The 25,086-nt window shown below is 50.0% G+C and overlaps 1 protein-coding gene across 6 annotated transcripts in view; it reads right to left on the bottom strand.

Annotated features, from left to right (window-relative positions):
• cep112 (centrosomal protein 112) overlaps positions 1-25,086 on the bottom strand; it is a 74,102-nt gene that overhangs the window by 25,715 nt on the left and 23,301 nt on the right. For 5 of the 6 annotated variants that reach the window (XM_076986865.1, XM_076986860.1, XM_076986871.1 and 2 more), the window contains 9 exons: positions 21,277-21,363; positions 17,285-17,384; positions 16,087-16,205; positions 15,836-15,979; positions 12,587-12,741; positions 12,080-12,209; positions 9,917-10,009; positions 7,622-7,681; positions 6,669-6,748 (listed from right to left, as the gene is read on the bottom strand). In XM_076986865.1, the coding sequence (XP_076842980.1) occupies positions 6,669-6,748; positions 7,622-7,681; positions 9,917-10,009; positions 12,080-12,209; positions 12,587-12,741; positions 15,836-15,979; positions 16,087-16,205; positions 17,285-17,384; positions 21,277-21,363 (968 nt within the window). The remainder of the gene's footprint in view (positions 1-6,668; positions 6,749-7,621; positions 7,682-9,916; positions 10,010-12,079; positions 12,210-12,586; positions 12,742-15,835; positions 15,980-16,086; positions 16,206-17,284; positions 17,385-21,276; positions 21,364-25,086) is intronic. The other variant, XM_076986888.1, reaches the window with a different exon arrangement.

Genomic DNA, 25,086 nt, shown 5'->3' with positions numbered 1-25,086 from the left:
CCCCGTAGTATGCTTTGCTTTTGTCACATACTGGAAACTGTACTGCATACTACGAGGACCAGTATGCAGTATCCAGTATATACTGAGTCCAGTATGCAGTATCCAGTATGTAGTAGTCTATTTCGAACAGAGCCCGTATATATACACACCAGGCATCAAACGTAAATATGGCTTTGCAGTGTTGTCCGAAACGATACGTTAACAAATACGAGCCTCTTGTAATTCCAGGACGAAACATGAGAGAACGTGAAGACGTTAAGATTGGGCGTTTTGAAAATAAACAACCATTAAATAATGTGATAAAAAAGCTAATTATTTCGATTCATTTCGAGTATATGTATAAATATTTAACTTAATTAAGTTTAACGTGCTGGGAAATATTGAAATGGACCTTGAAAGTGACGTACAAATGTTTTAATTCCACCTTATAAAGGTGTATGAACCCTGAAAACGTGACTTTGTCCATCGCGCTGAAGCGCGGTGAGCGAGCGAAATTACAAAATTCGAGAGGTGCATGACTTCGCGAATCGACAGCACGCGAGGCCCTCGCGCATGGGCGGAGCCACAGCGATTACGTCATTTCCGCCGCGCGGACCCTCGCGCCACGTCAAGTATAACTGTGCGTTCACACCAAAATCGACAAGAGCGACACGGCGACCGGAAGTCATTCATTTTCAATGAGAGTGAGCGACACCCAGCGACGCGACCGTGAGCGACATGACGCGAAGTGAGCGAATCGAGCGACGCGAACAAGTTGAGCTCGGCTCAACTTTATGCAAATGAGCAGTGACGCGCGGCGGCGACTACCAATCAGAAAGTATGTTTGCACCCTACTATTGGTTATGATTTTTTAATTCCTGTTTGATCTTCGGATCTAGGGTAAAACTAAAAAGTAAAAAAATTACATAAACATTTTAGGTTTATATACTATATGTGTTTTATACACACTATGTTTTATACACGCGCTCCTTTATAATCGTGTGTCCTGTCATCAATAGATTAAAATAAATACTACGTCCTACTTTTAAAACGTGATTTGCATATCTGTCACATGCTGCATGCCGGCGATGTTGGACCCCACGCGACGCGATGCTGGCGACGGAGAGCGATTTTGTCGCTTTCGGTGTGAACGCACAGTAAACCAGGCTTAACAGAGCAGTAGCAGAGCAACAGAGCGCTAGCGGAGTAACAGAAAGGTAGCAGAGCAACAGAGCGCTAGCAGAGTAACAGAGGTAGCAGAGTAACAGAATAACAAAGCAGTGGAGTAACAGAGCGGTAGTGGAGTAACAGAGCAGTAGTGGAGTAACAGAGTGGTAGCGAAGTAACAGAGCAGTAGTGAAGTAACAGTGAGGTACCGGAGTAACAGGAATTAGCCCTCAGCCAATGAGCAAGCTGTGGGATACTCTCCTGTAGTTTTTCCTCCCACCATACATGCCTCATCTCGCTCTGAGAAGCTTTGGTGCTGAGGAGAGAACTGGCAGCTTTGGGAGATTGATTCATCATTGCATTTTTACATCATTACCCTTTAAATAAATAAATAAGAGACACATAAAAATGTAGAAGCCTCATGTGACCCAAACAAATCACATCAAGAATAGAAAACTCATCTTGCCAGTGAACTGGGATTCAATGCAACTGAGCACAGCAAAAGTCATGGACCGAGAGCTCTGTTAATGATTTTCTGTGCTGACGGGCTGATAGTCTGGGTTTGGGCCAGTAACTGATACAGTAACCGACGCAGCACCGGGGACTCTCAGGGGCGTCTGCTCCTCCTGGGAGGAGGGCGGTTGAAGCAGGAGAGTCCACTCAGGTGCCACTCCTCCTGCTGCTTCTGGGTGGGATGGAGGTTTAGGGCAGACAGTACGGCCGTTCGATTGCCCATAAATCACCACTGTTTCCCTGATGTGCAGTCAGACCAAGCTACAGGGCTACAGGTGCTCACCACACAACCAACCCCTGAGCCCTCAGGGTGTGAAATGGGGGCGGGGCTTCTGAAAGGGTGTGCCTCAAGGATCAGCCGTGGGTTCGATTCAACGGGCTGCTGGATTTCACCTTCCAGCAGGGTGACTGCAGCGGAGGGTGAACGGGTCAGTGCTCTCTGAGCTAGCACACTGGGAGGCGTGAGAGACTGTGGGCGGGGGCTGATGGGATACATATAACGTGGGGTGGAAACTGTGACTGCATTACGTTTAACTGCCTGCAGATGCTGTTTAGAGGCGCGCACAGCCAGAAACAGCTGGCCGCTTTTGCATCCGTGTGCAGCGGGGCACCCCTCCCCGGTCGCTCTTAGCAACTGCGAGGTGAACTCTTCCCTGGTTGGGCGGCGAGAGGAGCCTCGCTGGGCCTCTGGCGCACTCTGGGTTCATTAGCCGTTTATGGGGAAGGTATGGAACATCGGGCATGCGTTAGACGCACATGTGCGCGGGTCATAATTCATAAACAACGCAAAGCCGAAATGAAGGAAAGACATGCAGCAAAAGGGAAAACAGATGGGGTAAGGGGGGGTGGGGGGAGATGGGGCAAAAGTGCATTAATGACACGACGTTGGGCCAGACGGCCGCATAGAAGGTGAAGGGGCGCCGGCCGGAGCGTCCGGCCTTTTACCTGTGCGGACCTCTGTTTAGGCCCAACGTGCACGCGCCTGCCTGTTAGCCAATCGCAGCTCGCGTCATATTCCAGGCGTGCGTGTGCTAGCGTGGTCGGGGCACGACAAGAAATCGGACGCAGCTCCGTTTGCTTATTGCCTGCAAGCGGGAGACTTTGGCATTTGAAACAAAGCCCGTTTCACTCGGAGACAAAAGACAGGCCACATTCCTGGTCAGTAATGCCCTTATGATTAACTCCTGTAGGTCATTAAAAACCAGCAGTGTACTGCTGGCTCAGATAAGCGGACTTTTAATTCACTGTCAAATCGGACAGCATCAGCTCCAATGAGCTGGACGTTTTACTGGCTCTTAATGAAGGGCTCCTTCTCTGCAGGAAGGCAGTGCTCAGACAGCCTCCACCCCCCACCACCACCCCCCCCCACCACCACCCCCACCCGTTTCAGCCCCACCTGTACCTGCTGACGCCGGGGAGGAATGTGGGCTGAGATAAGGTGGCTTCAAATGCACATGGGCTTATTGATTTCCATGGTCCGACCATCTTTCCACATCAAAAAAGGTCACAGTGGGTAGAAATCAAAAAGAGAAAAAAAAAGAGAGAAAAAAAAGTGGGAGGTGGTGGTGGGGGGGGGGGTGTAGGGGCGTCCTTTGTTGTACCGCTGCAGTGCTGGATGGCTGGGCAAGCAAGAGGGAGCCTTGGGTCTTAAGTCTGTGCCTTTCAGCTCAGGCCTCGACTGCTTTTAATAGAAACATTGCGCATTTGAAGCCGGAGAATTTGCCTCTATCTAGCTGTGGATCGAAGCACAGGCAGGCGCAGGAAAGCCATCAGAGGAAAGGCGAAGCTATTAATCAGAATCTTTTCTATACGTCTGAGACTGAGGTTTCTTCTGGATGTTCTGGTCATAAAAGAGACTTTTAAAATACAAATGGACTTGCTAGACTTCATCCATGGAATGCAAAACTATTTGTTAAAACTGAAAAAAAAGAAAAAAAGGAAAATAAAAAAGTGAAGCAATATTTTATCCAGTGTGTCCTCATCTCTCCAGACGAATCCAGCGGCATTGGAGTGATTAGCCCATTTGATGTTGGCCCCTTGGGCCTTGACCTTTTCCCTCTGACCCCACACCCACCCTAACCCCATAGCCAAGAGTTCCACAGACTCATTCAGTGCACAGCTTGAGAAAAGAGCATGTAAGCAGAGCAGAGCAACCGCCAGCTGCAAACACGGAACAATGCCAGCGGGCCAAGAAGGCAGCCCTGCTGCACTTCCCAAGAATGAGGGGTTTACGTTGGAACCCACGCCACAGATAGAGACATTCTCCATTACCAGGTGCTGGCGACCAATTAAAAGGAGCCAGACGAGAGCGTCCACTAGTCCTGCGTCCTCCTCATTACCTTATAGGTCTTTGAAAAGTGATGAAAGCAATGCAGAGGTCCACAAATGAGCCTCAATCCAAAGGAATCAAGGTGAAGAAGAAGAGCTTTGAAAAGCCCCAGTGTAATCAGGGCATGGGTGCATACCCAAGGACCTGAAACGGTTCTGATTAAAGAAAAAGGCTACGTGAAAACGGAAGACGGTGCATGGAGGCCTCGTAACTATAACCACACTCGTGAGAGAGAGGTTGAGAAAGTTCATTCTCATTTTCTCTCTCCTCTAGCCATGCAAACAGTTCTGGTTTCAACCAGATGCCAAGCACAAAACTACTTGGCGCAAGTGATTTTTGTTGGTAAACTCTACGTCATTTTGACATACCAACATTTGCAACTGAAATAGGAAACATTTAGAGAAGTGTTATATTCATTCATTCTGGGTGCAACTGAAACCAGTTTTTACTTTACAAAAACTGTAAAAACCAGAAGAGACCATACACTGCTGCAGCTGACTCATAAGAACAGTCACAACAGTGGAGTCAGCCTGAAAAACAAGAAACAGAATCCAGAAACAGAAAAGAAAGAGGCCAGAAACGCAATTACCACGCAGCCCCTACAACAAACACCCAAACTCACACAGACGCTGCTGCTCCGTAAAAAGAAATGCACGCAAGTAGCTGGTGGCGTGCACGCCTGCACAACACTGGCCGTGCAGAGCTGAGGCACGCGTATGCACCTTCCAACACAGCCCGGCTCTTTGTGAACAGAGCCAGGGCCCGGTGCTTTTCTGCGCAGATGTCCCTCCACTCAACTCTCATCTCTGCTATCAGGCGCTGCACATTTGATGCGCGTGCCTGCCCGGCTCTTTGAAGTCCCGGGCTGACTTTAAAGGCACTCGGAGGTGCTCGCCTGTGTGCAGGGGCAGGTAGCAGGGCGGGGGTGGGGGAAGGGCCTGGGGGGCACTTCTTCGCCCCCGATCGCCGTCTTTTCGTTAGCGGGGCAGCTGCGCCTTTCTGTTCGAGGGGTTCGCCAGCGTACCCATCGATACGGGTCTTATCGACCAGGCCACGTGTCACATCACACCTTCACTCCACCCAAGCACGTGCCATCGCATATCAGCAGCAGACAAAAGGAACCGTGCCGCCATACAAAACGGCAGCTCTGAGCTGAGGAATGTTTTATAGATTATATATGTGCAGAGGTCAAACAAAGCCTGATTTCATGTTCTAATTATGTCTCATAAGCACTGCATGCCTTTATTTGTTTTAAAACAGATTAGCAGATGAAAAAGAAAAGTACTATCTGGAATTTCATTAGTGTCTGTCAGGTGATTGAATTATGATTGGGAGATTTTAACAGTGCACGTGCCTGGCATTAACTCAACCATGAAGCTTCAGCAATGTTTCACAGCACCGTTAGATACAAGTCTAGGTGCGATTAGGAGATTCAAGTCTCTACAACAAACACCAACAAAACATTTTTTTATATTTATTCTCAGCAAACTACAGTTAACAAAGAAAAATATTTTCAGTGCTTGCTCACCTACCACGCCAAGGGCCACAGACGTGTTTCTCCAACAGCCTAATGAATCTCCCAGTGGCTGGCTGTGGTTCAAGCCATTTGGAGTGTGCAAGCTCCATGAGTGAGTTTAATGGTGCAGAACACTTCTTTAGCAGTCTCTTAATCGGAGCTTGGCCCGAGAATGTGATGAAGCGTATTAGTTTCTATGTGGAATTGGTCGCCCAAGCCTAGATCAAGGCCGGTCTGCTTCTCTGATGAGAACGTGAGATTCAAGAGCCCGTCAAAGACATTACAAATCCAGGGCGAATCGCTTCATCCCAAGAGCAGGGGAGTACAGGGTGATGTCACCTGTCCATTGGCCAGGCCCCAAATATGCAGCAGGAGTTAATGAGAGAAGCCTAATTACGCCTGGCTCATTCCTGCCAGCAAAGTGCGATATACCACAGCCAGGGGCCAAACAAACACACAAACAGTAAACAGTGAGCTCAGCGGTGGCGCAGACCCAACCTTACATCATCTTTTCAACCCGGGTGCGAGATTCTGGAGCAGGGAAAGGGCTCGGCTCCCTTCACCAATGCCTGCGGCGAGCTCGTCGGGCTAGAAGTGCAGACTCTTCTCTCCTCTCTGTTAAAAGCTCCGAGAGGGAAGGCGGGAATGCCGAGGAGAGTGTCCCTTTGGCTGAACGACACCGCTCACGTCCTCAAAGGCGGCCTGACCACTTCCACGTCTCCCACTGCATTCCTGTGGCGGGGAGCAGCCTGGGCGGGTGACCCCCGCACTCGCACCACATCTGACAGACGTGGCGATGGCCAGGAGACGGCCCCGCCTATAACGGGCCCCGAGCAAAGCCACTTCGGTCCACTGCGCCTGCCTGGCACCCACAGCGCCACTTGCATTTTGGCCCGGTTAGAGCAGAACAACGCAGCTTCGGCAGCGCGGACATCGTATTTAACGTTCAGTGACGATTTACTCGTGTAGTGGGTTGGAGAGGCCACCGTTTCGGAAAACGGAATGGCACCAATGCTGGGCTACTGCATAAAGGGACGCGTACCCAACAGCGATGAGACCCGTAGCCACGCCCTCCTTTTCCAGGTGTTAACTGCTCCCCTGACGGTACTGTTCATTGTAAGTATGCTTAGCATAACCTCGCTGAGAGTCTTTCACTTAACTGACCTGATCACATCCTCCAGCTTGCTGGCCTTCTTCCTGGCCTCGGCCCGCTCCTTATCCAGCTCCGTCTGCAGAGCCTGTACCTGCAGTTTGATGGGACGGCAATGGCATCAATCACTCTCAATCCCGCCCCCTGAAAGGTCCCCTCACACATCTGGGCTGTGTTCAGCAGTGCCCGTCTCCTCTCCTAGGCCAGAGGTCAACCTCACCCAGCCCCTGCCTGACAGTCTGCAGGTGTATATGGCTCCTGCTACACAGATGTGGCCCCACATTGGCTCGCCATGCCATCCACCTTTAAGGTCCTGCCTTTGAGGGTGGGGCCGGCCGGCTGCTTCCCAGGTGTTGCAGCCCTGGTCTTAGAACTCGATCTGTGCCAGACTGAATCGGCCCAGTTCATTAAGACGACTTCCTTTCCTTCTGCTCTTTTATGGCAGCGTGGATGCTTTGAAGAGTCTTGAAAGGGGCCGTAAGCACCAGGTCCTGTAAAATCTTCAAATGGGGCTGGGGCAATCAAGGAGGGTCAGGACACGAGCACTTACTGTCCAGTTGTGCCCCATTTTAATTCAGGTAACCTTTTGTACCTCTAAGAGTTGCCCTGCATTAACACGTATAGAACTCAGTAATAATCTCTGAGCCTTAGTACCTTATGGTGTAAGATCATCAAAGTAAGCAGGAGCTAGTAGAAACAGAGCAAAAGAGCTTTCATCTCAAACCTGAACCAGATGGGTTAACATTACTGGAGCTTAGAGCCCAGATCAGGAACAACTGTCAGCCCATCCCTGAATTTACCAACCAAAACCTTGATAAAAACACACACTACACATCAAACCAAAATGTCAGTCACACAGCACCCGACTGAACAATGAAGAAGAAGGCATTCAATCAATTAGGTTGTTTAAAATCATTTAAATCAATGAGGCAGTTTGAACCCGAGCGGACGTGTGGGCGACCCTCACCTTCCTCTCACAGTGAAGCTGGAGAGCTGCCGTTTCGTGCTGCGTCTTGTTTTCAAGGTCCTGACAGAAACAAAAGCAAACATCAATGTTTTCAGTCCAGTTTTGTACACAGACCTTCACACTTTCACCTGCAGAGTTTATCAGACACAGGAAACGGTAGACGCTCCCTGGCACTGGGTTGAGAAGCAGGTGACACACCGACAGGTAGGTGTTTGTTTGGCCTGTATTTTAAAACTGGCTGGGGTAAAGGCACGTGTGGTGCTGGGGTAAAAGTACGTGTGGTGCTGGGGTAAAGGCATGTGTGGTGCTGGGGTAAAGGCACGTGTGGTGCTGGGGTAAAGGCACGTGTGGTGCTGGGGTAAAGGCACGCGTGGTGCTGGGGTAAAGGCACGCGTGGTGCTGGGGTAAAGGCACGCGTGGTGCTGGGGTAAAGGCATGTGTGGTGCTAGGGTAAAGGCACGCGTGGTGCTGGGGTAACGTCACGTGTGGTGCTGGGGTAAAGGCACGTGTGGTGCTGAGGTAATGTCACGTGTGTTGCTAGGGTAAAGGCACGTGTGGTGCTCAGGTAACGTCACGTGTAGTGCTGAGGTAACGCCACGTGTGGTGCTGAGGTAACGTCACGTGTGGTGCTGGAGTAATGTCACGTGTGGTGCTGGGGTAAAGGCACGTGTGGTGCTGAGGTAATGTCACGTGTAGTGCTCAGGTAACGCCACGTGTAGTGCTGAGGTAACGCCACGTGTAGTGCTGAGGTAATGCCACGTGTAGTGCTGAGGTATCGCCACGTGTGGTGCTGAGGTAATATCACGTGTGGTGCTGGGGTAAAGGCACGTGTGGTGCTGAGGTAACGTCACGTGTAGTACTGAGGTAACGCCACGTGTAGTACTGAGGTAACGCCATGTGTAGTGCTGAGGTAATGCCACGTGTGGTGCTGAGGTAAAGGCACGTGTGCTGCTGAGTTAATGTCACGTGTGGTGCTGGGGTAACGTTACATGTGTTGCTGGGGTAAAGGCAAGTGTGGTGCTGGGGTAATGTTACGTGTGTTGCTAGGGTAAAGGCACGTGTGGTGCTCAGGTAACGTCACGTGTAGTGCTGAGGTAACGCCACGTGTGGTGCTGAGGTAACGTCACGTGTGGTGCTGGAGTAATGTCACGTGTGGTGCTGGGGTAAAGGCACGTGTGGTGCTGAGGTAATGTCACGTGTAGTGCTCAGGTAACGCCACGTGTAGTGCTGAGGTAACGCCACGTGTAGTGCTGAGGTAATGCCACGTGTAGTGCTGAGGTAACGCCACGTGTGATGCTGAGGTAATATCACGTGTGGTGCTGGGGTAAAGGCACGTGTGGTGCTGAGGTAACGTCACGTGTAGTACTGAGGTAACGCCACGTGTAGTACTGAGGTAACGCCATGTGTAGTGCTGAGGTAACGCCATGTGTAGTGCTGAGGTAACGCCACGTGTGGTGCTGAGGTAAAGGCACGTGTGCTGCTGAGTTAATGTCACGTGTGGTGCTGGGGTAACGTTACATGTGTTGCTGGGGTAAAGGCAAGTGTGGTGCTGGGGTAATGTCACGTGTAGTGCTGAGGTAACGCCACGTGTGGTGCTGAGGTAACGTCACGTGTGGTGCTGGAGTAATGTCACGTGTGGTGCTGGGGTAAAGGCACGTGTGGTGCTCAGGTAACGTCACGTGTAGTGCTGAGGTAACGCCACGTGTGGTGCTGAGGTAACGTCACGTGTGGTGCTGGAGTAAAGGCACGTGTGGTGCTGGGGTAAAGGCACGTGTGGTGCTCAGGTAACGCCACGTGTAGTGCTCAGGTAACGCCATGTGTAGTGCTGAGGTAACGTCACGTGTGGTGCTGGAGTAATGTCACGTGTGGTGCTGGGGTAAAGGCACGTGTGGTGCTCAGGTAACGTCACGTGTGGTGCTGAGGTAACGTCACGTGTGGTGCTGGAGTAATGTCACGTGTGTTGCTAGGGTAAAGGCACGTGTGGTGCTCAGGTAACGTCACGTGTAGTGCTGAGGTAACGCCACGTGTGGTGCTGAGGTAATGTCACGTGTGGTGCTGGAGTAATGTCACGTGTGGTGCTGGGGTAAAGGCACGTGTGGTGCTCAGGTAACGCCACGTGTAGTGCTCAGGTAACGCCACGTGTAGTGCTGAGGTAACGCCATGTGTAGTGCTGAGGTAACGCCACGTGTGGTGCTGAGGTAAAGGCACGTGTGCTGCTGAGTTAATGTCACGTGTGGTGCTGGGGTAACGTTACATGTGTTGCTGGGGTAAAAGGCACATGTGCTGCTGGCTTACCCGGAGCTGTTTCTGCCTCCTGTGCTCGCTGTCTTGCAGCTGCAGCCTGAGCTGAGCCACCAGGCGCTCCAGGTCTTCCATCACCTCCGACGCCTGGCGGCAAAAAACCAGTGCACACGGTCACATCACAAGTGCTGTCATCATGTCACTGTGAAAATTCTTTACATTTCCGTCTGTGAAAGTCTTACAATCCCAAGGATGGCAGAGTGCTTCATTTAAGGGGAAGTCCTTCATGATTCTGTTTCTTTGTCATTGCTTTATTGCTGTAACGTGTGTCGTAAAGGCTAAAAAAGACAACTAGCAAAACTAGCATGGAGTGTGGAGACCTCAGTAAGGCGTGTTTGGGCAGATAAATCACAGCAGGTCAGTATGAGTTTTCATTGCATGTGCAATTAAAACATATTATGTAAATATAAACACTAATTAATTCAACGCTCATCAACATTTGCAATGGTATCACAGAGTTCTGCTAAATCAATAAGAAAAAACAAGTTACCAACGTACAGATTGAAACAACAAATTTCGATCAGTGCAACAAATGGTAATATAGTATCTAATTCACAACGTAGTCTCTTTGCTACTGAAGACTGAGAGCATTGCTAAGGGCATGTTGTCAAGGAAACGCCCGAGGTAGTGAGATTAAACAGCTAACTAATGTATGAAGTTAACGAGAATAAAAAATAATGAAAGGATCTTGGCATGTCAAAGAACAAAGTGAGAGAGCTTATTTGAATTCTGATGAGTCCCTCTTAGTGTCTAACGCTTAGTGTCTGTGTATGGCTGATTTAGTGAGGATTTAATAATAAATCAAGTTTACAAATGTACGCCTTGCTACAAAATTGTACTTTAGCGTGTTGGTACAAGCACTACCAGGGTGTGCGTATGCTAATGTGGTGTTGGTGGGTTGACATTGCTGAGGGGGTTGGGGTGCTACGTATGGTGAGAGTGCAAACAGACTATCATTAGACTGGCTGGGTGTGGATAACATGGGGTTGGCTGTGTGGGTTGGGTTAGGGTGTGTTGGGTTAGGGTGTGGTGGATGTGATGTGTTAGGATGTGGTGGGCATGGGTGTGGTGGGTTAGAGTGTGGTGGGCATGGGTGTGGTGGGTTAGGGTGTGTTGGATTAGGGTGTGTTGGGTTATGGTGGAGTGTGTGTTGGGTTAGGGTTGTGTGTGTTGGGTTAGAGTGTGGTGGGTTAGTGTGGTGTGTGTTGGGTTAGGGTGTGGTGGATGTGATGTGTTAGGATGTGGTGGGCATGGGTGTGTTGGGTTAGAGTGTGGTGGGTGTTTGGTTAGGGTGTGGCGGGTGTGTTGGGTTATGGTGGAGTGTGTGTTGGGTTAGGGTTGTGTGTGTTGGGTTAGAGTGGTGTGTGTTTGGTTAGGGTGTGGCGGGTGTGTTGGGTTATGGTGGAGTGTGTGTTGGGTTAGGGTTGTGTGTGTTGGGTTAGAGTGTGGTGGGTTAGGGTGGTGTGTGTTTGGTTAGGATGTGGTGTGTGTTGGGTTAGGGTGGTGTGTGTGTTGGGTTAGTGTGGAGTGTGTGTTGGGTTAGGGTGGTGTGTGTTTGGTTAGGATGTGGTGTCTGTGTTGGGTTAGGGTGGAGTGTGTTGGGTTAGGGTGGAGTGTGTGTTGGGTTAGGGTGGAGTGTGTGTTGGGTTGTGTGTGTTGGGTTAGGGTGGAGTGTGTAGGGTTAGGGTTGTGTGTGTTGGGTTAGAGTGTGGTGGGTTAGGGTGGTGTGTGTGTCGGGTTAGGGTGGAGTGTGTGTTGGGTTAGAGTGGAGTGTGTGTTGGGTTAGGGTGTGGTGGGTGTGTTGGGTTATGGTGGAGTGCGTGTTGGGTTAGGGTTGTGTGTGTTGGGTTAGAGTGTGGTGGGTTAGGGTGGTGTGTGTTTGGTTAGGATGTGGTGTGTGTGTTGGGTTAGGGTGGAGTGTGTGTTGGGTTAGAATGTGGTGGGTTAGGGTGGTGTGTGTGGTGGGTTAGGGTGGTGTGTGTGTTGGGTTAGGGTGGTGTGTGTGTTGGGTTAGGGTGGTGTGTGTTGGTTAGAGTGTGTTGGGTTAGGGTGGTGCGTGTTGGGTTAGTGTGTGTTGGGTTAGGGTGGAGTGTGTTGGGTTAGGGTGGTGTGTGTGTTGGGTTAGGGTGGAGTGTGTGTTGGGTTAGGGTGTGGTACCTTGGCTGCAGACAGCGCATGCTCCTGCTGGAAGTGGTTCATGTCTGCATCGTGTTTGACGTCGAGTTTCTGCAGCGTCTCCTCATGTTGTTCTCTCTGAAGGTCCTTCTCTCTCTGTAGAGATGTGTTCCTGCACACACACACACACACACACACACACACACACACACACACACACACACACACACACACACACACACACACACACACACACACACGAATGGTGTTTTCACTGATGTCACTGAGGTCACAGGTTGACCTGATGTTTTTACAGGCTCCATGTCCTGCTGGAGCCAGCTGCTCAAGCTCACGTGATGTGTGCTTGTTGTGTTGTTTGTGTGTGCTTGTTGTGTTGTTTTTTATGTGTTTGTTGTGTTGTTTGTGTGTGTGTGTGTGTGTTTTGTGTACCTGCGGTTGGCCTCTTGTAATTCTGCACTGATGGCAGCGATGTGTGATGTGTTTGTTGTGTTGTTTGTGTGTTTGTTGTGTTGTTTGTGTTTTGTGTACCTGCGGTTGGCCTCCTGTAACTCTGCACTGATGGCAGCGATGTGGATCTCCAGCTCGGCCTTCTCCTGCGTGACCTTCTGCCTGAGCAGGTTTCCGTTCTCCACCTCCACGGAGAGCTGCTTCACCCGCATCTCCAGCTCCCGCACTGTCTGTTCCTACACACAGGGGCGTTAGTGAGCTAAGAGCAGATCTTCACCACCCGTCCAGGACACCACCCGTCCAAAAGCCCAAAGTTAGCCCGACAACTTTTAGCGTACACATGGGTGCAGAGCAGGTAGGGTCATATGGGACAGATACACCAAAATCTGTACGTCAGCAGTAAAGGTATTATTTTTTTTTGGGGGGGGGGATTGTTGGATCAGGCTGTTATCTCTTCATGAACTGTAAGACAACAGAATAACCCCTCTCGGGTAAAACATGAAGAGATGCAGGGTCTGTTTCCCCAAGCCTGTTTTAGGCCAGCTAATCCCATCAGGCACAACCAAGAGCTCCTTCTCTATTAGCTCATGATTTATAGTATTGACAGGAAGGTGGCGTCTGCAAAGCATGTGTGGATCTAAACCAAATGCAGATATTGAAGAATGGAGTCTCCTACTAACACTCACACACACACACACACACACACACACACACACACACACACACACACACACACACACACACACACACACACCCAATATACGCGATGCACACAAACATGTACGTGCATGCACACACATGCCAGCACACACATACGTGCTCGCACACATACGTATGTACACGCGTGCACGCATTCAGAGACAGGGACACAGTGCGCACACGCGTGTGCACGCTTACGGATCTCGTCCTTAATGGAAGCCGCTGTCCCTGGCGTGGCGGCTGGAATGCAGACTGACACGGGCGCTGACAGCTTTAAGATGCCCCGGCAGGCTGATGAAGGTGGCCTGTGTTGACAGGAGCGCTCGGCGGTCAACGGGGCCGGTGCGCGTTTGCGAAAGGAGCCTTTGTCTGCGGCCCGCGTGAAACGTGGCGACACGTTTCCACCGTGACGCGCAGCTGCAACTTGGGCCCTTGTCCCTTGATGACACGGACGGCACGCAAAACCCCCGTCGTGCGGTGAAAACTCGGCATTCGCAGCCCCCCGATGCGTATCGCGGTGAACTGTGCAATTATGTGTCAGCCATATCAAACCTGTTCAATGCCCATTTTGCAAAATATAACGAATCTCCCACGTGTAAATGAGGGCGTAAAATAAGCATTTACAATTCTGATGGGCTTATTTTTCATTCCCTACACTAGCAAACATTCTAGTTTCGATGTGGTAGTTCAGGAGAACACAGATAAAAGTGTGAAGTCTTCCTTGTGTGCTTGTGGGGTTGGTATCCTATATTTAGAGATCTGAACAGTGTGTGTATATGTGTGTGTGTGTGTGTGTGTGTGTGTGTGTGTGCGTGTTTGTCCTGCACAAAGCCCAGTGTTGTGCTCTGAATATTTACTAGGCAAACAGAAAGAAAATAAACTAGACATCTGTTCTCAATACAAACCCTCCCTACAAAAAGTCACATTTTAGAAATGTCTTTGCAGAAGGACAGAAATGAATGAGAAATACAGCAATACATAAGTATGCTGCTTAAAAAGAAGACTTGATCATCTGTCATTTTAGCCCAGAAACGCCCTCCCAAATCATAAAATCCTAACAAAGAAATTCAGTCAAGATTATTAGATATAATTTATTAGATATATATTTTTTTACTTAAGCATTTGTTATATTAAATGGTGTGTGGTTTCATACAGCTAGGTGCTCCTAGCATATTCTATTTGTATTTTTAATGGCAATTTTAGGCTTTGAACAACAAAGTAACTTATTTTTCCCCGAATTCCAGCAAATGAGTTGCGTTTCGAACAAGCTTTGAAGACAGATCTGACAGGCAGGAAAGCACCTCACGTATCACACGACAACCTGCAAGTCGACGTTCGTCTTGGAAAGCATGTAGAAATTCTGACTCTTTATCCGTTTCTCATCTCTGCTTATCCATGACAGGCAAACGGGTGGAGCTGAGCTTTTCACGGAGCGTCTTCTCCTGAACCCGACCTGACGTGCCGTTTCGTTAGAACACCGGACGGCTTCATTAAAAGCCTGCGTGGTTTGATCGTGTTTTTGAGTGAAGGATGATGACGGATACGTTCGTTATTGCTCCCTACGTTGTGCTCCCCCCCCCCCCCCCCCCCCCCTCTCATTACTCTACGGACAGAATCGCCGCTGTTTGGTTCATCGGGACCCCGTTTGAACTCGGCTAATCTTCATTTATCTGCGAGCGTGGAGCAAAGGTACGTCGGCGGGGAGGGAGTGTGTGACGCTTCGGCACCTGTTCGCGACGCACATCACGGCGACGGGAGCGCTGGGTAGCAGTGCACCACCCGCACCACCACCTGCTCCACCGCACACATTCGCCTTATCCTTTGGACAAAGCCAAAAGACGTGGTGGACGCGAGGCGGCCTCTGTTTGCCTTGAAGAACGGGGACAGCAGCAAGAAAGGAAACAGCAAGTCAAACAAAAGGGTGCGAAAGGCCGCAGGGCAGACGACATCACGCCACGCCCACTCCCTCCGCACGACGGGCTTGACAAGAGTGCAGCATGCGGAGGAGCGAGACAAGAGAGGGTGTGTGTGTGTGTTGGGGTGGGGAGGGGTGATGTTGGCGAGGTCAGACTAAACCAACAGAATGGGTAATGGGTGTACCTAATTTCCAATGACAGAGGGCCTTTTCATCGGAGGCCCTGCCTGGAAAACACGCTGTGTTTCATAATTAAAGAGGGGCCATTGCTCTGCGGGGCCCTACGCGCTTTTCAAGCGTCCGAAAATGTGGCTGCGCTGACAGAGAGGCCTCCGCCCGCCGCCTCACCTGCACAAAGGACGCCGAACGCGAACTCGTGTCACGTGAAGACTCATTAAACCCGTCAGACATGTCTTCCCTTTCTTTGCTGGCCGCCGATGTCCCCATGCGCCCCCCAAACGCGGCACAGTCAATGAGCCCCCACCCCTCACCACCCCACCCCCCCCCAGGCAGGTCATCTCCAATCAGAGGGCCACAACGCTTTCTTTGTTTCAGCCCCATTAGAGACATGCGAGCGCTCTGGCGTTCGCTCCTCAGGGTCGTTTCCAAGGTGAGGAGGGGTAGGGGGAGTCTCAATAACCGGAGACAACGCGGCAGACCAAACCACGGCGAGGGTGAAGAACGTGAGCCCCGCGGCCGCACCGCCCCATACTCACGGTGGCCTGCAGCTGGGCTCGGTACTCTGCCTCCATCTTGGCCAGGCGCTGGGTGGTGTCCTCCAGCAGCTCCTGGATGTTGTCCGTGTGCTTCTTCTGAAGCTCGAACTTCTCCTGCTCCATCTGCGTCACCGCCGCGTGCAGCTGGGCGTGAAGAGAGAGAGCATCGTCAGAGCCTCCTCCACCCACAGCTCCCAGGGCCTGAGGGAGAACCTCCCGACGACGGAAGACTTTACAGCGGACGTCCATACCTTCTTCTCCCAGTCGTTTTTGAGGGTGTCGGCGCTTTGATCCGCCATTTTCTTCAGCTCGGCAATCTGTTTCTCTTTGCTCTGCCGGATGACCTGGGACTCACGCAGCAGGCTTTGAACTGTGGGGGATAGATTGGGGAGGGGGGGGGGCTAAATAAACAGTATGATCACCCAGTACCCCCCCCCCCCCCCCCCACCTGTTCACACTAATGTCCAGATGAATGGCCTCACCTTTCACATCTTCTCATACTTGAGAAACAGTGTAACCAAATGAGGATCTGATTAAAAATAGCCTGAATGTCATACGGCAGTATGTGATTAAGCAAAGTAAAAACACATAAACATCTACATCTGGTATCACAGTTGTTTAGTTCTTAAGGGCTTATATGTGCTCGCAGTGCACTTGTGGTCTCTGTAAACCATAAAAAGATCAGACAAAGAACATGAGATCATATATTCTGTCTTTCCAGAGTATGCACTGTATGTGCATATGTTCATGTGAATGCGTGTTTAATGTCTTTTCTGATCCACTTCATAGCTGCTCAGGGTAATACGTCCACAAAAAAACCCAAAAAAACAAAACTCCCATCTCTGTTAATAAAAGGACATGTTTAGCACTGGGAGTTAGTTAGCACATGAGATTCTGTTAAACAGCCCCGTGAGGCTCACGAGTTTCTTGTTAATGCTTTTTTAGCATGCAGAAGAGGAAAGGCCCGGCTCAGTGTGCTGGGACAGAGGGGCCGAGTGTGTGTGTGTGTGTGTGTGTGTGTGTGTGTGTGTGTATGTGTGTGTGTGTGTACGTGTGTGTGTGTGTGTACGTGTGTGTGTACGTGTACGTGTGTGTGTATGTGTGTGTGTGTACGTGTGTGTGTGTGTGTGTACGTGTGTGTGTGTTTGTGTACGTGTGTGTGTGTACGTGTGTGTGTGTGTGTACGTGTGTGTGTTTGTGTGTGTACGTGTGTATGTATGTGTGTGTGTGTGTGTACGTGTGTGTGTGTGTGTACGTGTGTGTGTGTGTGTGTACGTGTGTGTGTGTGTACGTGTGTGTGTGTGTGTGTACGTGTGTGTGTGTACGTGTGTGTGTGTGTGTACGTGTGTGTGTACGTGTACGTGTGTGTGTGTGTGTGTGTACGTGTGTGTGTGTGTACGTGTGTGTGTGTGTGTGTGTACACGTGTGTGTGTGTTCCCGACACCTCACCTTTCTTCTCCAGTGCTCGGACAGCTTCGTCTGCCTCCTTCTGCTTGGCCCGGTGCAGGCTCTTCAGCTCCTCCATCTCACCGTTCTTTCGCTCCAAAATCTACAAGAGCAGGAGTGGAGGAACGTTCAGAGCTCTCCCCCAAACCCGCTAGTCCTCCCAGATGTGCCCTTGGGGCTGGTCCGTCGGGGTAGCTTTGTTTTACAACTGAGTCGGGCCCTGGTAGGCCGGCTTGGACAGATTTGGCCAAACTTGGAGCCTTGCATCATTGGGGTCAAGGTAAGGACAGGACCCCCATAATCCAGATCGTCTGGGTAGTGTCCTAGACACACGGGGCAGCCAGAGCTGCAGTTGGACATGTCCAGACTTGGACGTGATTGACTGGCTGCAGATTATGGAGACCAACGCAGGCTGCAAAAGCCTTAAAACAGACCCAGTAGACTGTCCAGTGTCCGTGGCCCGAGCCCACCCCCCCCCCCCCCCCACTGGAGCGGAACTTCAGGTCCACAATTGCCTGCCCATTGCGAGGGCAGCTGCCATCGTGGAGATGTCACAGAGAGCCAGCTTTTAACCCTGGGATTTGAGGGTGGTGCATGTGACGAGATGGAGCTGAGGGTGTGGTCTGTGGGGGTGGGGGTGTGGTCTGGGGAGGGGGTGTGTCGTCTATTTCCTTTGATAGTCTGAACCCCCACAGGTTGTCCTGGAGACCAGGCCAAGAGTTCAAAGGTGACTAAACACTGAGTCAGCTGGGCAGGTGGGAGGAGCATGATAGGACTCCACCCGCAGCCGGACGATTGGATGGTGTGCTCAAAGGAGGATGGAGGAAGTGTCTGATGCTGCGGTACGAGTTTGTGAAGGTTGAGCCCTGCGTGCTGCTACAGTACGTGAGGGATTTCTGAAGACGTTAGGTGCCTCACATCGGTGGCCATTGTGAGATTGACACTTGTGCTGTTGTGCTTTGAGGTTTGTTTTCACAGGTCCTCCACACGAGGGCACTATAACAGGAGGCAGTGAGAGCAAAGACATGACTCATGCTTTCTATACGGACAACCCGACAGGCCAACGTTACAATGGTCTGCTCATACGATGGTGCCCCATGGTGACTTGATCAGTACTCACCATGAGGTTAAGTTTGTACATCACTATCTGCCACAGGTTCTTTAAACACGGCCTTAGGAGCTTGTAATCATTGTTCCATGAAATTTTTGGATTCTTACCATTTTGCAATTATTTAAATAGTACTAGAGTCCATCAGGGCTTAGGGAGTATCCACCAACAGTTATGAAGTAATTTAACAGTAATGTTTACAGGTGCTAGACTGCCGCCTTGAGAAATGACATGACAGTGATACATTAATGCTCTTGTTGTGAGACTTGTGAGTCCAGAGTGGGCAGATATTTGTATGTGTATCTGTTATTATTGTCTGTCTCTCTCTCTCTGTAGTTTTTCAGGAAGGTTACGAGGTGGTTTGGCATTAGTTAATTATTGTTTATGTTTGGCGTACAGCCCACCCTGAAGAGATTCGCATGTTTTGTTTTGACTCACATTATAATATGGCTAATGCACTTTAAAGTCTAGTTGTGATTTTTAAAGACAAAGAAAACGATGTAACATACGTGAGCGCCTTGTCTTGATGTTCTTTTCACGATTCGCCCCTTTGGGCACGAAGATTTTGAGACTAGGAAGAGCCCTGGCTATAGGGCCTTAACAGGCCCATGTGCTGCAGTATGTGTAGTGTTTCTGAAGGTGGAGGCCGCCCTTGTGGTGAGGTATGTGTAGTGTTTCTGAAGGTGGAGGCCGCCCTTGTGGTGAGGTATGTGTAGTGTTTCTGAAGGTGGAGGCCGCCCTTGTGGTGAGGTATGTGTAGTGTTTCTGAAGGTGGAGGCCGCCCTTGTGGTGAGGTATGTGTAGTGTTTCTGAAGGTGGAGGACGCCCTTGTGGTACTGAGGTATGTGAAATGTAGTCTCTGTAAAAATGCACCTGAGTGAATACTGACACCATCTCCAAACCAGCTTTGCTTAGTGGGATACACACACACACACGCACACACACACACACGTTCAGGCACCGCTCAGCGCACTAAACAGCTCTCCAACACGGAACCGCAGGCCTGTGCAGACAACACCTTAATCAATTATGATCTAAATTACAAGCAATGCCGAGAGTAATTAATGCTCATTTTCTACGCAGAGCTATTGAAGTTCCTACATAAAGCCCCAGGGGGAGGAGAGGACCAAAATAGTCTTCAAAGGGCTTTGGCAGTAATAATGGGCAAATGCAATGGAGCTCCTAATTTGAGACGTGCTTTCTGGGGTGCAGGCATGATAGCGCCTTTCATTCCTAATAAAGGTGGGTGTCAGCTGAAGAGAGGATGGACAAAAAAGAGCATGTGGCAAGTGTGTGTGTGTGTGTGTGTGTGTGTGTGTGTGTGTGTGTGTGTGTGTGTGTGTGGTGGGGGGGGGGTGTTTGGGGGTGCTTTGTCCATCAAATACTGGTGACTTCAGATATTTTTTTTTAATAAAAAGCCTCCCCTAGAAGTTATCATCATTTCCTCTGGGGAGAAAAGTCACGGTAGCCATCAAGCCACTATTTGTCCTGCTTTTTGTCCATCAGAAGTGCACTCTGTCGCTACGCTCGCCGGCCCACCAGCCGGCCTGTCCGCGTGAGATGAAAGCCCCCAGCAGAGAGCGGGGGGGTAAAGAGAAGTTCATGGAACATTTAGGGGCAGGTACAATTTTGCCTGTGTCTCCTTAAAGAGTGCATTCCGGCTGCATTTAGGTAAGTCAGAGGAGGGAGAGTGTGAGATAGGATGGGGTTGGGTACATCAGGCCAGGGGGGGGTAGGCCTGCTCTTCAGAAGTGCTTTTAGAGACAGTCATTTGGGGCTTTTAGGGCACGTCTGCCATGAAGAGCTTTTAGGGCATGTCTGATATGAAGAGCTTTAAGGGCGTGTCTGATATGAAGAGCTTCTAGGGCATGTCTGATACGAAGAGCTTCTAGGGCACGTCTGATACGAAGAGCTTTAAGGGCGTGTCTGATACAAAGAGCTTCTAGGGCATGTCTGATACAAAGAGCTTTAAGGGCGTGTCTGATACGAAGAGCTTCAAGGGCGTGTCTGATACGAAGAGCTTCAAGGGCGTGTCTGATACGAAGAGCTTCAAGGGCGTGTCTGATACGAAGAGCTTCAAGGGAGTGTCTGATACGAAGAGCTTCAAGGGCGTGTCTGATACGAAGAGCTTTAAGGGCATGTCTGATATGAAGAGCTATAAGGGCGTGTCTGATACAAAGAGCTTTAAGGGCATATGAAGAGCTGCTAAGCAACCCAGTAGGGACTCTGTAGCCAGGAGTAGCACTAGGGCCCCACTGTCAACACAGACGCCCAGGCTGTACCTCAGTAAATTCATGTTGTAATTTAAGACATCATTCATGACAAGAAACAAGGTTAAAGGTTAAAAACAATCCGCAGTAGCTTGGTCACGCAGCCATATCATCAGATGTGCTGTCAGCCATGAGAATGAGATGAAGAACAGACGTCTTAGTGTCGCAGATCTGTGGATACCACAGCACTCTATCGCAGGCCGGTTCTGAATTAGTGAGCGTTCTTCTCCTCTGCCCCTTACCCCATCTCTGACTGTCTCTCCCATCTCATCACCTGCTCTGATGGACAACGACCACTAACCACTAACCTCATCCATTAGAATAGCTCATTAGAATAATGTGTTATGAAAATTGGATTGGACATGGATTGGTTGTAACCGATGTGTAATCGCTGTGCTTTTCCATTGTAATGACTCCAGGGGGCGGAGGGTTGGGGTTTGGGGTAAGGCGAAGGGGAAGAGGAATTCTCTGGGAGGAGAAACTCTCTGGGAGGAGAAACCCTGGGAGGAGAAACCCTCTGGGAGGAGAAACCCTCTGGGAGGAGAAACTCTCTGGGAGGAGAAACTCTCTGGGAGGAGAAACCCTCTTGGAGGAGAAACCCTCTTGGAGGAACTCACCTTCTGGACATCAGCGTCATGTCTCTGTTGCAGCCTCAGCTTCTCTTCTTGGTGTTTGGCCTCCAGAACTTTGGTCCTCATTTCGATCTGAGTAGGAGGAGAAGGACACTGCATGTGTCACATGAGACAGAGCGCCCCTCCCAGTACCGGCCCAGTGCCCCTCCCAGTACCGGCCCAGGAGCAGGTCGTGCCCGGTTGCAACCCACATTGGTGGACAAGCATTTGCATTCAAGCTCAGAAACCAAATGGACCGCCAGAACACAGTAAGATCCAGTACACCAAACAACAAACGTTTCAGTTAGAGGATCACAAATGACTTCTAATGAGCTTCAACCAAACAAGGGCGTAGTTCTGGGACGCCATCCACCCAGAGTGTCATGTCACCATCTAACACTGACTAGATGATTGATTAAAATCTCCACTTCAGTTTGCTGGAGTAACAGTCAAACCACAGCTGGACAAAGTCAGCGAGCCAGTGTGGCAGAAAGTGGTGCTCCAGGAAAGAAAGAAAGGAGTCGCTTTGCTGTCTCAGCCAATCAGGGCTCAGCCGAACCGGGGAGGGGGCGGGCCGTCACGGACGGAGTGAAGACATGGGTGTGAGTGTGGGCGCGAGTGTGTTTTGTTTAAAGCGAAAGCTCGGTAGTGTAGAGAGGAGGTGAAGCAGCGTGCCCAGCTGGAGTGGTGTTTCTGCACGCTGCTCAAGTGACCAGGAGCGCAGAGGAGGAAGGTGTCAGGGAACAGTAATTACAGTAATAATTCCTCTCAGCTCTGCCATGCCAGGCCTTTTCATGGCAGTTCAAGATTTCTGGGATCAAAAGTTCAGAGCTTTTGGAGGCAAGTAGGAGCACAGTCTCTGCCTGCAGCACTTTCTGCCTGTCAAAGCCACACGTATTTGGGATACTAGGAGAGGTGTGTGCCCTCTCTCACACCCACGCACTTTAAATTAGGTGCTATTAACTATCACTGGGTGGAGTCTCTCTCTCACTCACTCACTCACTCACTCTTCCTTACTCTATCTCTCTCACTCTCAAACACACACACACACACACACACACACACACACACACACACACACACACACACACACACACACACACACACACACACACACACACACACATATATATCCCTGTACTCTCTTAACAACATGGCCGCCAGGCATTCCTGATGTATCTTTGCCCTGCTGTCGGGCGGGGGAGGGGAGCGCATTTGATCTGGCCGCTGCAGCGCTGCAGAACCCCCCCCCCCCCCCCCCCCCCCCCCCAGCCCCAAGCTGACCTGGGGCACCGGGCCCCCAACACCACACACACACACACACAACCTCTCTCCTAGGATGCAGCATGACATCACAGTGCGGGGGGGGGGGGGGGGGGGGTGTTGCGGATGAAAGCTTATACTGTCCTTTGATGAACAATGGAACGTACTTTACTCTAACCATAATGAACTGTGCCAAACATGCAATGGCAGAAAAAAAAAAGAATAAAAATACAAACATATTAAACTGAAATGGCAATCCGCAAATATCACAATAAAGCTGTCATAAAGAGAAGAGCTTCGATTACTGACGAAGGCCAGCATGGACCAAATGTTCTCGAAAAGACTCCAACAGAATGAAATAATAAGAGCAATCCTTAAAGACCATTTTGATGCCCCTAAAGACCATCTTGAGTGTAGTCTAACCATCTCCCCTTCTCCTCCTTTCTTCTCTGAGACACGGGTGAAGATGAGACACTCAGGTGAGGGGTGCAATCCTGAGCCTCAGCTCTGGGCAAAGGGTCCTTACAGCATCTCCACTCCACTGCCCTCCCACATCAGACCACACAGGTACGGGGTAGCTAAGCAGCTATTCACTGATTATTCCCCCATTGTTGTTGTTTTATGTAAAGGGAAGGTAAAGTATTTTTTTCTCAGAGACCAATCAGTGAAGTAGCATATGAATATTCATGAAGCTTGAGTGGGTTGAACTGTGGTTCACGCCTCAGTAGTCTAAATCACTCCCATTGCAGAATAACCACAAGTGCTGAGACAATAGACATACAGCACAATACTGAAGCCAGCCACAGCGCTCACACACACGACAACGATGCCACTGCGAAACCCGGCTGAGCCGCTCCCGTGAGCTAGCAGAGCGACAATGGGAAGTCCTCCATCACCGAGAAACCTTTACAAGAACACACGTGCTGAGGTCAAACCCGCATGTACCAAACAAGGCTGACTGGCATCTTCCACCAACAGCCCCTGTGAACAGTCGCTTGCTTTTCTGGAGTGAGTAGCTCAGGAACGCCAAAAACAACCTGCGTCGCCGTGTCTCCGACACGCTGCTTTTTATTTCCACTTCAAACCTGAAGAAGATCCAGCAGGCTTAGGGGGATGTGAGGAACCAGCCTGAGCCAAAAGGACTCTCTCCTCTTTCTGTAACCTGCTTGAGGACGGCTCCAGACGACTGAACACAGGGTCAGGTTCAGCCTCCGCTGAACCTGTACGGTTCACATCCCCACCCCTAAATGTTCGCAAACGCCATTAAATATAACTACTCTATAACTACGAATTCCACACGTTTGTGAGGTGAGGGATCTAGCGGCAAGGATGTGGCAACCCACCAGCACAAGCGATTCCCAATAATCACTGTGAAAGGTATCTTTAGGGCTAAGTCAAATGGGACCAAAAAGCCTACAAGCGGATGCGATTATTAACAGTAATGCATCCATGTTTACAGGATAATCTGAGAACAGAGGAACAATCAACAGAGACAAAGAGAAAGGGGGGAGGAAGAGAAAGAGAGAGAGAGGGGGGGAGAAAGGGAGAGAAAGAGAGATACCGCTGTTATCCTTGCTTGACACAGCATCTATACATTTCCTCAGGGAGCCTGTTCACATAGGAAGACACTGAAGGCCAAAAGAAGTCTCCCAGTCAACTGTTTATCCACTCGATATTTGAGACATGACATCTCTGCTATCTCAGAAATGGGGATAGACAGATACCGATGCGTGTGTGGGCACCAATATCCGCAATCTGAACACGATGCACGATTCTGGAGCACACGCCGTAATATGAATTACACGCCGTAATATGAATTACACGCTGTAATATGAATCTTATCAAAGTCTATGTAACGTTGCTCTTAATACCTAATATATCTCTCATTTTAATACTATCTGGATAATATATAAAGGCCTGGACTATTAAGATATTCCACATTAGTTAACAGCCTGGCATAACATACATGATCTAATTTCTACAGTCTGAACTGTTAAACCACACTGAAGGGCAAGTACAAACAGTTCAAAGAAAATAATCTTCAAAGACAATAATCTTCAAAGACAATAATCAGTTCTTAAGTACTACCACCTCCTAGGTGGGATGATGGTAATGAAGCTTTGAAGTGCGAGGGATGGAACAACACCAAGTATCTCAAATGATCCAAACCTCCATCTCTCGATGGCTACATCCCAAGACAAAACGCTCCTTCTCCAAACATTACCAGCACGCCTCAGGTTTCACAGCAGCGTATGACATGAGGACAAGTGGCGCGTGATGACGAGTCTGACCTTTGACCTTGCCCTATAAAGTGCCCGTCGCTGACCCAATTTACATGCAACCCAGAAATGTCGCGTGCAATTGGGCTGCAGCCACATCTGGACTTTTTTAACGAACACTTTTAACGAAGCGGACCGCTGGACCGAACTGATGCACCGAGCAGGACTGCATGTGACGCCATGCACTCCTGCGACGGTTAGAGTGCACCATGGTGACTGGAGGCTACTGGAGGCTACTGGCTTCTCCTGGCACTACTGCTCCGCCCAGGTCAGG

The sequence above is a fragment of the Brachyhypopomus gauderio genome, chromosome 2 (genome assembly GCF_052324685.1).
Source record: "Brachyhypopomus gauderio isolate BG-103 chromosome 2, BGAUD_0.2, whole genome shotgun sequence".
Taxonomy (NCBI): domain Eukaryota; kingdom Metazoa; phylum Chordata; class Actinopteri; order Gymnotiformes; family Hypopomidae; genus Brachyhypopomus; species Brachyhypopomus gauderio.
Note: the sequence above shows the minus strand (reverse complement) of the source record. Positions and strands in the feature narration are given on the sequence as shown.